General features: G+C 37.4%; 1 protein-coding gene and 1 non-coding gene across 4 annotated transcripts in view; both read left to right on the forward strand.

The window, feature by feature from the left end:
- The window catches only part of Rc3h2 (ring finger and CCCH-type domains 2), a 54,829-nt gene that overhangs the window by 14,889 nt on the left and 23,787 nt on the right, over nucleotides 1-16,153 (forward strand). For all 3 annotated transcript variants that reach the window (XM_041674214.1, XM_041674215.1, XM_041674216.1), the window contains 6 exons: nucleotides 293-526; nucleotides 6,730-6,905; nucleotides 9,134-9,334; nucleotides 9,922-10,054; nucleotides 10,178-10,296; nucleotides 11,661-11,773. In XM_041674214.1, coding sequence (XP_041530148.1) covers nucleotides 293-526; nucleotides 6,730-6,905; nucleotides 9,134-9,334; nucleotides 9,922-10,054; nucleotides 10,178-10,296; nucleotides 11,661-11,773 — 976 coding nt within the window. The remainder of the gene's footprint in view (nucleotides 1-292; nucleotides 527-6,729; nucleotides 6,906-9,133; nucleotides 9,335-9,921; nucleotides 10,055-10,177; nucleotides 10,297-11,660; nucleotides 11,774-16,153) is intronic.
- Nucleotides 9,723-9,833, forward strand: LOC121463200. The gene has a single exon (XR_005976417.1). It is a non-coding gene; the product is annotated as a small nucleolar RNA SNORD90 (small nucleolar RNA).

Genomic DNA, 16,153 nt, shown 5'->3' on the forward strand with positions numbered 1-16,153 from the left:
CTGTAAATTTATCTCCAGGTACTTTATTAAAAGCAGAGAGTAAAGTAAATCCCAGTATAATCTTTGGACAGATCCAGCCTAGAAAACACGACACCTAAATGATACCTGAAGTATTTAAGAACTAGACTCTTTATTATTACAGAATTGTAATCAACAGGGCCACAATACTCAGTTAGAAAATCAAATTATCTAACAACAGACTATTATTTAATAATTAAACATAGATGATGAAAATTGTCTTTTTTTTTTAATTGAAAAAATAATGAGTTTCTTTTGTCTCCATTTGTTAAAGGTGTAGCTAGTTTGAACCAGAGTGCCCTAAGCCGTCCAATGCAAAGGAAGCTAGTTACACTTGTAAACTGTCAACTGGTGGAGGAAGAAGGTCGTGTCAGAGCTATGCGAGCGGCCCGTTCACTAGGAGAAAGAACTGTGACAGAACTGATTCTGCAGCACCAGAACCCTCAGCAGCTTTCTGCCAACCTGTGGGCTGCCGTCAGGGCTCGAGGATGCCAGTTTCTAGGACCAGGTAAAAACAATCCTGCATATCCAGACATTGTAAAGTATAAGTCATAGTCTTTTATTTTATTTATTTAGTTTTTTAGACAAGGTTTTTCTGTGTAAAAGCCCTGACTGTTCTGGAACTCACTTTGTAGACCAGACTGGCCTCGAACTCACAGAGATACGCATCTTTTTGCCTCCTGAGCATTGGGATTAAAAGTATGTGCCACCACCACCTGGCCACTGCTTTGGAAGAAATTTCTCGTTTATTTCTCTGGCATCAGTGAGATAGAGGGCTCATCTGCAATTTGCAAATTAAAAAAAAACTGGTTTAGGAAAGGGCCTGTATTTGCACAGGTGTACATCAAGGAAGGTAAAGTTATTTGGGAGGGGCAGCATAATACAAATAATAAACTTTGGGTTGATTTTATTTTTTTATTTATTTATTTATTTATTTTTTTTGGTTTTTGGTTTTTCGAGACAGGGTTTTCTCTGTGGCTTTGGAGCCTGTCCTGGAACTAGCTCTGTAGACCAGGCTGGTCTCGAACTCACAGAGATCCTCCTGCCTCTGCCTCCCGAGTGCTGGGATTAAAGGCGTGCGCCACCATCGCCTGGTTTTTGGGTTGATTGTTAACACTTGGAAAACATGGGACATGTTGAAACCAGCAGGAAGTTTCTTTTTTTTTTTTTTTTTTAAATTTATTTATTATGTATACATATTCTGTCTGTGTGTATGTCTGCAGGCCAGAAGAGGGCACCAGACCTCATTACAGATGGTTGTGAGCCACCATGTGGTTGCTGGGAATTGAACTCAGGACCTTTGGAAGAGCAGGCAATGCTCTTAACCACTGAGCCATCTCTCCAGCCCTTTCTTTTTTTTTAATTAATTAATTAATTTATTTATTTATTTATTTATTTTGTATGCAATATTCTGTCTCTGTGTGTTTGTAGACCAGAAGAGGGCAGCAGAGCAGACCTCATTACAGATGGTTGTGAGCCACCATGTGGTTGCTGGGAATTGAACTCAGGACCTTTGGAAGAGCAGGCAATGCTCTTAACCACTGAGCCATCTCTCTAGCCCCCCAGCAGGAAGTTTCTTAATGATCAATACTATGGATGGCCTGTTTAAAACAATCTCTCATACGAAGTTATAAAGTACTTGTCTGCTAATTGGGAAATTTATTTTTTGATTTAGAGCTGTAATTTGAATAAAATTTATATAGGAAGCATTTTATTTAGTTGGTTTTGCCTTTTTTTTTTTTTTAAAGTCACTCGTATAGCTAAGGCTGACCGAAAATATTTTGTGTGTAGTACAGGTTGGTCTCCTTTTGCCTCCGCTCGAATTAACAATCATTCACAACCAGACCCAGCTAGCTAAATGTTTTCTGTAAATACTTACTTAATTGTGTGTGTGCGTGCGTGTGTGGGTGTGCACGTCGCACTATGCCTCTCTAGCTGTCCTGAAACTCACTGTACAGACCAAGCATCTGCCTCCCAAGTGCTGAGTTTAAAGTCATGTATTTATTTGTCCCTGTGAGTGTGTGTCACATGTTTTCAGGTACCCAAGGAGGCCAGAAAATAGTGTCAGATACTCTGCCTGGAGTGGAATTACAGGCAGTTGTGAGCTGACTGACACAGGTACTCTATATAATTGAACTCAGAACCTCTTGAAATGTAGCAAGTGCTCTTAACTACTGATCCATCTCTTTAGCTCTTAGGAAACTTTTTGTTTTGTTTTGATTTTAGTTTGTTGAGACAGGTATTAAGAAACATTTTTACTGAGAGACATTGGGACAACTGGACTGAAATGTGGCAAAAGAATTGGGTGCCCCTTAAATATCTTTGGAAACTTAAACCAACTATAAGTAAGTGCTGTTAAGATAATTGGAGAAATAAAATGTGGATTGGATATTAAGGAAATATTATTTTGTTAGAGATGATAATAGTCTTCTTATGTAAAAATTTTAAAAACTCACTAGTTGGACCGTGGTGGTGCTAAGCACCTTTAATTTCAGCACTCAGGAGGCAGAGGCAGGCAGATTTCTTCAGAGTTTTAAGCTAGCCTGGTCTACAGAGCAAGTTCCAGGACAGCCAGGACTATTAGTTACACAGAGAAGCGCTGTCCTGAAAAACCAAAATAGAAAAGAAAAAGCGTCACCAATTACAAATATGTATTTAACGGTAAAGTAATATGTTGTTTGGGATTTATATCCAGACATTGAGGTAAAATAATCTAGAAAAGTGAAAAAGTTGACGAAACTGTCTGAAAACAGCTGTGTTGATAGTTAAAAGTGTGTGCTTTCAATCTTGCACAACTTGAAGTTACATTTAAAATTTTTTTAAAAATCCTCATTCTTTATGAACTTAAAGATGATGCTTTTGAATATTTATCCATGTTTATTTTTATCTATAGACGCACTAGATACCTGGTATTTCTTATTGTAATTCAAATAAGAGACAGGTGGAGAATAAGCATATGTAGGACAACGAAAGTCTTTAATAAATCACATTCAGCAAGGGCAGCAGGGTGGAACTCTGTGATATTGCTTGCCTAGCTTGTGTTAGGCCCTGACTGGGGTAGCTCCCTGGAGCATGCACATGCAGTAATAAACCACAGTGAGATACTACTTCATACATATTTGATTTGCTGTGATTAAAAACAAAACCACCTGATAAATTGATAATGCTGTGAAGAATGTGGACATAGAAAAACAGTGCTCTCCTATATTGAAAAGACTTTGGCAGTCCCTCTAAAGTTGAATGCAATCCAGGAGTTCACTGGGCCTTCCAAAATAATAGAAATTAGATACTCAAACTGATACTCGGACACGATGTTTATAGCAATAATATTTATAGTGATTAAAAAGTAGGCACAATTTGGAAATGGTAGAACTCACATGGGAAAAGAAAGTAGGCACAAGCTGGTCATAACCATGCATACCTGTTATCTTGGCACTTGGGAAGGATCAAGTAGGAAGATGAGTTGGAGGCCAGTCTGAGACAGTCTGGGCTACATATGAAGCCCTGTCTCAGAGAACCTCAGTATTGATTTTACAGATATGCCACCATGCCTGGCCTTTAGTGTTCTTTTATCTGGAACCATTCCCTGCATCGTGTTGATGATAGGGATCGTCCTCAATATCGGCCATGCATTTTATAGGCAGAAGCATCCTATTTGTCAGTCAACTAATAGAGGCATAATCAAAACATAATGTGTTCATAAAGTGCTATCTAACCATATAAAGAAATAAAGTAAAACAAAATATGACATACTCCTAGAGTGATACATACTGCTTGTAGTGTTTGAAAATACTGTGTTACTTGAAGGAAACCTGATAGGAAATGAGTAAATGCTAAGGAGAAAAGGTTATCAGAGATGACTTCTTGATGACTATGAGTTTTCCTCTGGAACAGTAAAAATGTCTTTGAATGGTTATCCTGTGAATGTACTAATTGCTACTGGATATTTCAGACCACCTTCTTTTTGTTTTACAGTGCTGGGATGGAATTAAGGGTCTTGCATATACTAAGCAAGAAAGAAGTCTACATCTAAGTTTTATTCCTGGATGTTTTTAAAATGGTTAATTTTATGAGAATTCTATCTCGAATTTTTATAAAGTCCTCAATTAGCTCTCATTTTGTTCTTGACTAATGACGGTGGCATGATACTGTCCTCATGATTTGAAAAGTGTATTAGATTGACTCTAGACTCTTGATGATAGATATCTCAGTTGTAAAGTTCCATTTTTTGATAAATAATAATGTATTTTTAATTTTGTAGTATGAAATAACTTTAAATTCACTAAAAACATGTAAAAATAATGCAGATAATTATATTCCTTAACTGTTAATCACTTTTAATATTCTTCTACATTTGGTAACTATTTTCTTTTCAAAAATATTTTAAAATAGGTCGCATTTTTTTTTCTCCTTTCTTTACTCAGTACTTTAGTGTGTTTCCTAAAAGCAAGGGTACTGCTCTTTGGAAAGAGTGTATTCATCAAATTAAAAAATTGACAAGCCAGGCAGCAGTGGTGCATGCCTTTAATTTAGCACTTGGGAGACAGAGGCAGGCATATCTCTGTGAGTTTTCTGGTTTAAGACCCAATTTACAGTCTCTTACTGTGTTATCACAATGTCTCTTTTTCTTTCCTTTTTTTTTTTTTTTGTTTGTTTTTTATTTTGTTTTTGAGACAGGGTTTCTCTGTAGCTTTGTAACCTGTCCTGGAACTAGCTCCAGGCTGGCTTTGAACTCACAGAGATCTGCCCGCCTCTGCCTCCTGAGTGCTGAGATTAAAGGCGTGCACCACCACTGCCTGACCATAACGACTCTTTTTAATGTTGTTTATTTTTTTTTCAAGGTCTTACCATGTAGAAGCCAAGGCTAACCTGGAACTCAAGAGCTTCTTGCCTCATCATTCCAAGTATTAGAGGCCTAAGCTACCATGCCCAGCCATCAGCATCTTGAACATTGGCATTCATATTCTTGAAGAATACAGACCATTTATTTTATAGAATATTTGTCGTTTTAGGTTTGCCTGATGTTCCCAAGTGATTTGACTGAGAGTATTCTGCATTTTCCTAATTATAAAACAGCATAAGTAGCCAGGCAGTGGTGGCACATGTCTTTAATACCAGCACTTAGGGCGCCGAGGCAGGTGACTCTCTGAGTCTGAGGGCAGCCTGGTCCACACAGAATAGCTAATCTACAGAAACCTACACAGAAACCCTGTCTCTAAAAACCAGTGAATAATAAATCAACATAAGCGAAGCTAATGCCTTTTTTTTTTTTTTTGGTTTTTCAAGACAGGGTTCCTCTGTGGTTTTGGAGCTTGTCCTGGAACTAGCTCTTGTAGACCAGGCTAGTCTCAAACTCACAGAGATCCGCCTGCCTCTGCCTCCCAAGTGCTGGGATTAAAGGCGTGCGCCACCACCGCCCGGCCTAGCTAATGCCTTCTTTAGATAGTTTACCCAAAGGCTAATATTATTTAAAATTATAGGCAAAATAGTTTCTGACAGGCACACTAACTATCTAGTGCATAAGCCAAATATGTATGTCCTTTGCAAATTATCACTGCCAAAGTAGTACTCTGTTTTATGAATTGCTTTCCTATTAGCATCATTATCTAATTACTGTTATTTACCTATAGAAGATATTTTATTGAAATTTCTGTTCACTGGGTTGGAGGGATGACTCAATGGTTAGGAGCAGCTACTGCTCTTATAGAGTTTGATTTCAGTATCTATAGCAGGTGACTCACCTGTAATTCAGTCTCTGAGGGGTAAGAAAGACCCCTCTAACCTGAGAAGGCACCTGCACAGATGCATAGACTCACTCATACATATACAATTTAAAAAATAACAATAAAAGAAATAATGTCCTGTTCACACCTATGTTCTGAATGATCATTAGTGCAACATATGTTTTCTTTTGCTTGATAACTTTTAAAATTCTTGCTTATGGGACTGTAGAGATGACTTAGTGGTTGAAGATCAGTCTTTGCTCTTGCAGAGGATCTAGGTTCTATTCCCAGTATTCACATAGTAGCTTTACTATCTGCGGACTCCAGTTCCAGGGGTCCTATACCCTTTTAGAATCTCTATGGCACCAGGCACACACATGTAGAGAAAACTTTCATACACACAAATCTAAAAAAAATTTATTTTAATATTGCAAACTGCATGCTTTTAATCTGAGCACTAAGGAAGCAGAGGCAGGTGGATCTCTGAGTTCAAGATCAGCATGTATGTACATATACATATGTAAAAATATATGTGTACATACATTTACATATACATGTATGTATATACATACATACAGACAGACAGACGGGTTTCGGGACAGCCAAGGCTACAAAGAGAAACCCTGAAAAACCAAAAACAAACGAAAAAATTAATAGTGTGGGTATGGGGTGTCTTGAATCTGTTTAACTGAAAGTATACCTTGACGTGTGGAGTTTGTGGGAGAATCTTGTGGAGTCTTTTCTTCTATTTTTATCTGGGTTCTGGAGATTGAATTCAGGTTGCTAGTCTTGCTCAATAAGCATTTTTACCTCATGAGTCATTTTGCTGGCCCTTGATCAATTTAAAAATGAATTGTTTTTGTATATGAGTGATTTCCCTTTTTCATGCTAATTAGATGCAGTTTTTAGTGTACCACCATAAGTAAATATCTAAATATACTTTTGACAGATATCATCAGTATAATCTTTGTTCTTTTACTGTTTCTAGCTATGCAAGAAGAAGCCTTGAAGTTAGTATTGCTAGCACTGGAAGATGGTTCTGCCCTCTCAAGGAAAGTTCTGGTACTTTTTGTTGTGCAAAGACTAGAACCAAGATTTCCTCAGGCATCAAAAACAAGCATTGGTCATGTTGTGCAGCTACTGTATCGAGCTTCTTGTTTTAAGGTAAGTGCTGTACAACTCTGATGATTACATGCTTATTGTGTGAGACAGAAGCTTCCTAGAATCCATATTACCTAGAGTAATGAATGACACCAGAAATACAGAACACTTCCAAAGTTCAGAGGAATTGTTTTTTTATCTTCTCTTCAGTATTAATTAATTTTTGATACCAGGTAGTTGTCACTCCCTATTGGTTTCAGTAACTTTGAATTGAACATATGTAAAACCCTTTATATCAATTGTTTTAAACAAGGAGTCCCATTGGCCTCTTCTCTCAGAACTTGGGGGGAGGGAGTGCATAGGCAAGTAGGTGAATCTCTGTGAGTTTGAGGCCAGCTTAAGTGAGTTCCAGGACAACCAGGGCTATTATACAGATAAACATTGTTTCAAAAACTCCCCCCCCCCCAAGAAATTCAAAAGTTGAGTTGGGCGGTGGTGGCGCAAGCCTATAATCCCCAGCACTCGGGAGGCGGAGGCAGGCGGATCTCTGTGAGTTCGAGGCCAGCCTGGTCTAAGAGCTAGTTCCAGGACAGGCTCTAAAGCCACAGAGAAACCCTGTCTTGAAAAACCAAAAAAAGGAAGGAAGGAAGGAAGGAAGGAAGTTAGTTCAGTACTGGAGTCATCTATGTTTATATTCCTGGGCTCTGGCATCAAGAAGATTTGAGATTATGTCTTTCAGAGCTTCATAGATTTCATTGGTTTTTTTCCCCCCTTTTTCTTTGGGGTGTGTGTGCGTGTGCGTGTGTGTGTGCATGTGAAGATAGGTTCTCCTGTATCCTAAACTGACCTTGAACTTGTTTTGTAGCTGAGGATGACTTTAAACTTCCATTCTTCTTCCTTTTACCTCACAACTGCTAAGATCCCCCTGCCTCTGCCTCCTGAGTGCTGGGATTAAAGGTGTGTATAACTACCATGACTGTCCTAGAAATTGTAGACCAGGTTGCTCTCAAACTCATGGAGATCCACTTGCCTCCCTAGAGCTGATTTAAGGTGTGTGCCAACACTGTGCAGTTGTGACAGGGTCTTATTATTTAGTGCAGGCCAAACTTGTGCTCATGATTCTTCTGTTTGAGCTTCTTAAATGCTGATATTTGCACCCTCATGCCCAGCAGGAAAAGTTGAGTTTTGAATAGATCAAATGGTTTGTCTAGACTGAGTCTCAGAATTTGGTGTGGTATTATGTTTTTTGAATCTTAAATCCCAGAGCCTGTACAGTAAGATGAATAGAAGGTAAAAGGAAATTTTCCCAGAACCTCACTCCCAAGGTTGTTCTCTGACTTGTACACACACACACACACACACACACACACACACACACTGAAAGAGACAAAGAGTTTAAGAGAATTCAAAAACAAAAACAAGCACTCATTCTCATTCTGCACAAAACTGTTCTAGGTAAAAAGACAATCTCAACCTTAGAAACAGGACTCTACTTTCTTAAACGGCAATACCTCATTTCTCAACCACAGTAAATAATACTCCAAGTAATATTCTACTCCAGCCATCTTAGTAATATTCTACTCCAACATCTTAGACAAATGCGGTGCGCTCAGCCCTGCTCCTCGAGTGAGAAAGCAGGACTCTTTTTCACTAAAACAGCAAAATACAACTCTCTAAGCAAGGAAAATGTTTTCTAAAGACATGTACGCGATGATAGCACGTCTGTAAAAAATTTTGGTGACTTTTCATTTCTTTCAGGATTTAATGACTGATTTACCATCTTATTTAAGGCTGTCTGAGTCTTCTGTGACATGTATAATAATTTTTAACTCTGCCCTTTCTTCATTCATGTTTCTGTTTTACCTTTTTTTTTTTTTAGAAATTTATTTTCTCCCTTTTCCTAAAGAAATCTTATTTTTCATGATGTAGATCACATAGGCTTCAGCCAAGAAAAAACCTTTTCTGAACAATTTCCTTCTGTTAATTGTCATTTTTAATTGCCTTTTGTTCATGTTGCTGTGGAGCCTATAATAGCACCATTACTATAATTTTCTCTTTCTAATTCTTTCTTCCCTGTCAAATGCTGGTGAAGTTATTAAAGACAACAATTGAATACATGGTTATGTAGTTTCTGTTTTGTTCTGAAGAGAATTTTTGTTAACGTTTTCTGCTTTGGTGCATGGTATATATTCCCTTTTACCCCAACTCTTAAACACAAAGTAAATGAGTTGGGTAAGGGGAAAGAGCAGGCCAATTCTAATGAGTTTGATTTTTTTTTTCTCCATTTTTAGGTTACTAAAAGGGATGAAGACTCTTCCCTGATGCAGCTAAAAGAGGAATTTCGAAGTTATGAGGCACTGCGCAGAGAACATGATGCCCAAATTGTTCACATTGCCATGGAAGCAGGACTCCGTATTTCACCTGAGCAGTGGTCCTCACTGCTGTATGGGGACTTGGCTCATAAATCACACATGCAATCTATCATTGATAAGGTTTGTGAAATTAGAGGTACTGATCTTATATCCTTTCTGTTTCAGAGTACTGTAGCATATACACTCCTCTTTTTACAACTTGCTATGCCCATCTGACCCAGATACTCATTTCACAGATCTAACCTAGTGAAGATGATAACTTAGCAGCATTGTACACTTTGGGCTTTATAATGTATTGGCTTTTACCCTCATGCTTTTGTGGCTTACTGAAAGTTGTAGCTTGGTGCCATTGTACCACGATGTGAATACTGTACTTTATATCACTCACCTGGGAAAACTTAAATGTAAAATATGAAATACTTTCTACTGAATATGTTTTGCTTTTGTAATGTTGTAAGGTTGAAAACTTTTATCTACATTTTGGCCCCAGAGAGCTAGCATAGCTGATAAATATGTTTTCTAAGTGTCTAGTGATGAGTTACATAGGGCAGATTCTGAGGTGAAAATTTAATTCATCATTGATCGTCCTATTAAGAAAACTGAAGACACTTGAAAACCTATGAAGAAAGGTGATCTATTGGAAAGCATTTGAATATAGGTATTTTCTAAAATTCAGAGTAAAAATCATTCTCTTTTCTGTTTGTTAGCTTCAGTCTCCAGAATCATTTGCAAAGAGTGTCCAAGAATTGACAATTGTTTTGCAACGAACAGGTGACCCAGCTAATTTAAATAGACTGAGACCTCATTTAGAACTTCTTGCAAACATAGACCCTAATCCAGGTATGTGGGAAAATGCACCAGTGCTTCTACTTTATGAAACTCTGATATAAATAGTACAGTGGAATGACTGTTGATATGTTGTCTCCTCCAACTCCCACCCCATCCCTTTGGCTCTTAATTTAGATGCTGTTTCTCCAACTTGGGAACAGCTGGAAAATGCAATGGTAGCTGTTAAAACAGTGGTTCATGGTCTTGTGGACTTCATACAAAACTATAGTAGAAAAGGCCACGAGACACCCCAGGTAAGATGATTTATTACACTTTAGCCACTGCTGTGTCTAACACAGTTTCATCCTGAACATATGAACAATTTGATTAGCTAATAGACTCCTTATATAACCTTTTCCTCTTAGGAGTTGTGTGTACAGAAGGGGAATGTGCATGTGTGTATGCTTGTGTAGTGTACAGGCATTGAACCCAGAGCTTCATGCCTGACAGGTTTGGCTACAAGTCGGACGTCGAATGGCATACCCATCCTTCTTGAAAATTTTTATTTTGTACTTTTGGGGGGAAAAAATCACTTTTTATTGTACTTGATTAGCTTTTCAGTGTATAATGAGTTTAGATGGGCATTTTGGATGTGAATTTTCTGAATTGCAATGTTTTTGACCAAATATATATAGCTCATTGACATTTTGTCCAGTTCTTTTTTTTTTAGCAGAAAGTTTTTTTCTCCTTTGTTCTCTCAAGTGAATTTCTGTTTTATAATATCCATGGAATTTGAAATTCCCCAGTATTTTTATTATACTTTAGAAAGGGAAGTTAAAATATAATCCCTTATCCAAATTCATTTGTTAGTTGTTTTAGGATACTTTCTATGTACAATGTTTTACAGATTTTATTTCTAATCCTAATAACTAACTGGAGGGTAATTTCTGTTGCCAAGCTGAAATTAAAGGGTTTAGATATTGAAGGGTGTGCTCTCCGGATCTGACAGAAGTAGTGTCAAAAGTACTCCAAAATCTGTTAACTTTATATTCTTAAATACTATAATATTCTCTTAACTGAATGATGAATGCTTTATCTTAAGGTCACAGAAATAAGAACAACTTTTTAGATTTTGATGTAAAATATAACAGTTAAGATTCATTTTCTTACCTTCCATCATTGTTTGCCTATGAGTAGAGTTGTGCACACAAGTCCACTAGTGAAGTGATGATTTTTATCCCCTTTTTCTGGGAGGGTTTTAAATGCGTAAAGATCATAGTCTGCCATTTTTAAGTGATTTTCAAATTATGATATTTTGTTGCCACAATTTGAAGATAATAATAAACTGAGAAATATTTTCCGTGAAAATTACATTACCTAAGAAATAAATAGATGTATATTTGAATCAATTTCAGCTAACCTTTGGAAAGAAGGTCTAAAGGGTCCCTCAGGGGTGTCACTCACTCCCACAATGGGAAATGATGAGATAGAACTTGTTTTGGCATGAGAGTTCCTTCTCTGATGCAAAAAAGTCTTAAGGGTGGTATAATCATTAAGTTCTGGAGTCCAGAGAGTGAACAGTAACTGGTATCTTCTCTCTTCCGTCTGCTGAATGACCATTGGTACAATAGTAACTGGTATCTTCTCTCTTCCGTTTGCTAAATGATTGTTGGTACAGCCCCAGCCCAACAGCAAGTACAAAACCAGCATGTGCCGAGATTTGCGACAACAAGGGGGTTGTCCACGAGGAACAAATTGTACATTTGCCCATTCTCAGGAAGAACTTGAAAAGTAAGTCTGGAGAAATGTCTTTCATATAGGGTCATTCATTGAGGGAGTGCTGTATGCAATATTAACTTTTGTGATGTTTCAGAGATGCAAGTAAATGTGAATTGCAAAGTAGCCATTTTTTTAAACCCATGAGAAGATTGAACTAGGAATAGATTAGCATTAAAAGGTCATATTTGAGGGGAAAAAGGTCCTATTAAAAAAACTTTAATAACTGGAATCCCTATTTCTTTCTCTTGTGTAGAATGAAAGTACTACTGTATCCTTATCTTATTTGCTCAGGTTCAGTTGAACATATCAGCAAAATCTCACAGAAAATGTAGAATTTTTTTTCTGACTTTTACTCTTTTAACATTTTTACATTTTACTTTTAATATTTTTCTGTAAGTTACTGAGTGAAAAAAAAGAAATATAAAAGATATCAAATGTAGGTAGGTTTGATGGAGAATGTCTGTTGTTGATAAAAAGGAGATCATAGCCAGAGGCAAGGACATCTGGGAGAGACCAGAGCAAACAAGCTGGGCCACTTGAGGACAGTCAGGGAGGGGACAGGAGACCAAGAGGCCAGGAGCATAAAGAGTAGACCACAAGCACTGGATAACAAAAATGGCTGGATTACATAGAGAAGGGTATGCCACCATAAGGTAGGGGCTGAGACTGAGGGCTGCTGGAAGAGCCTGGCCATTAGGTCTGTTTTGATATGTTAAATAGCCATTTGTCCTGGGTTTGAGACCTAATAGTTACTACTTCTTTGTCTATTTACTTTCGACCCCAAAGTATAAGAGTTTTCATCAAAACTCACCCAAAAAGTGATCCTAGGCTTTCTGTTAAGTAACTGGTATTTTACCATCTCTTAGTATGCATCTATGTTTTGTTTGTAGACATTTTATACTCGATGAGCTAATTGTCTCCTGATGTCCCCCTTGTCTTTTTTTCTATTGGATTCTGCCTATTAAACTAGTTAATGCAGGGCATGGTTTGGAAATCTCTTTTGTCAGCAATCTTCCTGCATTTCTTTTTTTTTTTTATACATTTTTTTTATTGCTATTTATTGAGCTCTACATTTTTCTCTGCTCCCTTTCCCCCTTTAATCCTCCCCCAAGGTCCCCATGCTCCCAGTTTACTCAGGAGATCTTGTCTTTTCCTACTTTCTACTTCCCATGTAGATTAGATCTATGTAAGTCTCTCTTAGTGTCCTCATTGTTGTCTAAGTTCTCTGGGATTATGGTTTGTAGGCTGGCTTTCTTTGCGTTATGTTTAAAAACCACCTATGAGTGAGTACATGTGATAATTGTCTTTCTGTGTCTGGGTTACCTCACTCAAAATAATGTTTTCTAGCTCCATCCATTTTCCTGCAAAATTCAAGCCGTCGTTATGTTTTTCTGCTGTGTAGTACTCCATTGTGTAAATATCACATTTTTCTTATCCATTCTTCGATCGAGGGGCATTTAGGTTGTTTCCTAAATGAAATGAAGCTTTTCAGTTTCAGGATGTCCCATTTATTAATTGTTTCTCTCAGTGTCTGTGCTGCTGTGGTTCTATTTAGGATGTGGTTCCCTGTGCTCATCTATGTTCTTTTACGAGGCTTGGTTACCTTTATTTTGTAATACCCATGCTGCTTGCTCTATGTTCCCTGATGTCTCCAGGTACCCTGATGTCTCCACTTTTTTTCCCAGTGTCATCTCTGCCTGAAATCCTGTCTAGCTATTGTCCATTCAGCTTTTTTTTTTTAAATTTACTTATTTTATGTATATGAGTGCTCTATCTGCATGTACACCTTTATTCCAGAAGGGGGCATTATATCCCACTATAGATTGTTGTATGCCTCCATGTAGTTGCTGAGAATTGAACTCAGGACCTCTGAAAGAGAAGTCAGTGCTCTTAACTGCTGAACCCTCCATCTCATTAGCCCATCAGCTTTTTATTAAACCAGAGTGACAGATCTTCACGGTGTGCAAAAAGATTATTTCACAACATTGTGGTCTTCCAAATTTCTACCAAAATGGCCTATTAACCTCTGTTTACAGTGTTGTAGGAATTTCCTAGACCAAAGCTACAAACTTTTCCATAATCTTCCTATAAACTAGTTTCAAAGGCCTTTGACTTTAAACCATATGATCAGGCTTATAATATTAACCATCTCAATTTTTTTTATGTTTTCTAGTCACTATAATAAAATACTAATACAATTTATGGAAGGAAGAGACTATTCTGGCTCACAGTTTGAGGTTACAGTTCATCATGATGGGGAAGTCATAGTGGCAGGCATCTACAGTAAAGAATCAAAGAACAATGAATCTCACTTCTCCTTTTTATTCAGTCCTGGATCCCCGACTGTGTGATAATGCCACCTACAGTTGGGTGTATCTTCCCTCCCAAGTTTAAAAACTTTATCACAGTTGTAACCAGAAACTTGTCTCCTTGGTAATTCTGGGTCCTGCAAAGTTGACAATACTAACCATCACCTCACTATATGCATTTATTTTATTCTTTCTTCTTGTATACTTTCCCTTCTATCTATGTTTAATCATACTCAGGTGTCATCTCTGTAGGTGTCCCTGACTTGCCTGAGCAGTATTGGCTCCTGTTGTCAGCATGCTGACAAAGCACTTGTGTTTGTTTGTTTGCTTCTGCTATAGCAGAAACCCCAGTAGATAGTTTATAATGTAGAAAGTTTATTTGGTTTACTGTTTTTTGTTGTTGTTCTATTTTTGGGTTTTCAAGACAGGATTTCTCAGTAGCTGTGGAGCCAGTCCTGGAACTTGCTCATGGAGACCAGGCTGGCCTCAAACTCACAGAGATCCTCCTGCCTCTGCCTCCCGAGTGCTGGGATTAAAGATGTGTGCCACTACCACTTGGTGTATTTGGTTTACTGTTCTATAGACTGGGAAGTCTAAGAATGAAGGGCCAAATCTGGTGAGAGCCTTCTTATAACATCATCCTATGTGGGAGAAAAAAAAATGCATGAAAGAGAAAAAAATTGAAAATGGGACTGAACCCTCCTACTTTTATTAGGAGCCCATTCCCATTGTCCTACTCAGACTTTTGTTAATTTCACACAAACTGGAGTCATTTGAGAAGAGAAAATGCGTCTACCACATTGGCTCTCATGACTAAATCATGGGGGGGGGGTCCTCATTTCTTAATTCATTAAGGATTAAGATTCCAACCTTAAACTTAGATGAACACATTGAAATCATAGCAGTGTTCTTTACATGGTTACTGTTACTAATAGTTATAAACTTGCTTTTTCTTAATTATTCATTTACCTGTATATTTTCATTGGACACCATTTATCGCTTGGGTTGTTCATTTTTATCTTTCTTGTCAGTGTTTCCAGTGAAGGAGCAGTAATCTACAGTTTGTTTCATATTTCCAGTTAGCGTCATTTTTTTGTATTGCTCTTCAAAAAAACAAAAAGAGGTCATAAAAGGGTTAGAAAAAAAATCTCTTAATTGTATCAGATTGTGTTTTTAAAATTATATGTTGCTGCCTCACTGAGACTTGTGTGTATGTAATTATTATGTTTATGTGCATATTTGTATGTTTGTGAGGGTCCAGGTCCCTGTATTTGTATGCATGCAGACCTCAGTTATCAGAGAATATGACATTTAAACAGTTACAGTACAAAAGAGAAATAAAAAATACTTAGAGGAATGAAGTCTTTGAGAGAGCAGATAGGCTTGAGGCATCGAGCACAAGTAAATTCACTTCAGGAACTGGAACTCTGCTCTTTGTCTTTTAAAGAATATACTGTTATAGGTACAGGAAGCTAGTGGAATTAGTATTAGTTCTTTTATGTCATATTTTCTCTATTAACAAGGATGCGGTATTGTCAGTTTGGGGGAGCTGTGGAAAGAAACAGAATGTTAAAGATGAGACAGTAAAGTTAGGAAAGATATACATCAGTGAATTGCTTAGTGACTTTAAATATTCAAATTCTGAAGGTCTTTACAGTGTGATTTTAACCCCCCCCCCCCACACACACACACATTTAGCTAGTTGTTTGTGAATAATTACAGAGTAATTGAACTGAATTTTGTCAGATAAATTTTGTAAGGGGGACCATTTCCTATACTATGGCTAGAGAGTCAAAGGTACTTAAAAGGGAGGTGGTAGTGTCTGGTAGTGTCTGGTAGTAGAGTGTAAAATGAGAGAGGCAGTACTTGAAGGTGCTCATGAGTGGCTTAAAAAGAATTGCCTGTTTCAAATGTGAGAGTTAGTTTGTAAGTCCGTGGCTTTAGTAACCAGGAGACCAGTGCATACACCTTCTCTTCACTGATTCGACACATTTTATTATAGTTTTACTTTTCCCTCTTTTTAGAGGGAAACAAAATTTTATTGCTTATTTGAACAATCTTAAGAATGTGGACTTACAGGGCT

Source organism: Microtus oregoni, unplaced genomic scaffold (assembly GCF_018167655.1).
Source record: "Microtus oregoni isolate MIOR12 unplaced genomic scaffold, Mior012 000025F_ref0000491, whole genome shotgun sequence".
NCBI lineage: Eukaryota > Metazoa > Chordata > Mammalia > Rodentia > Cricetidae > Microtus > Microtus oregoni.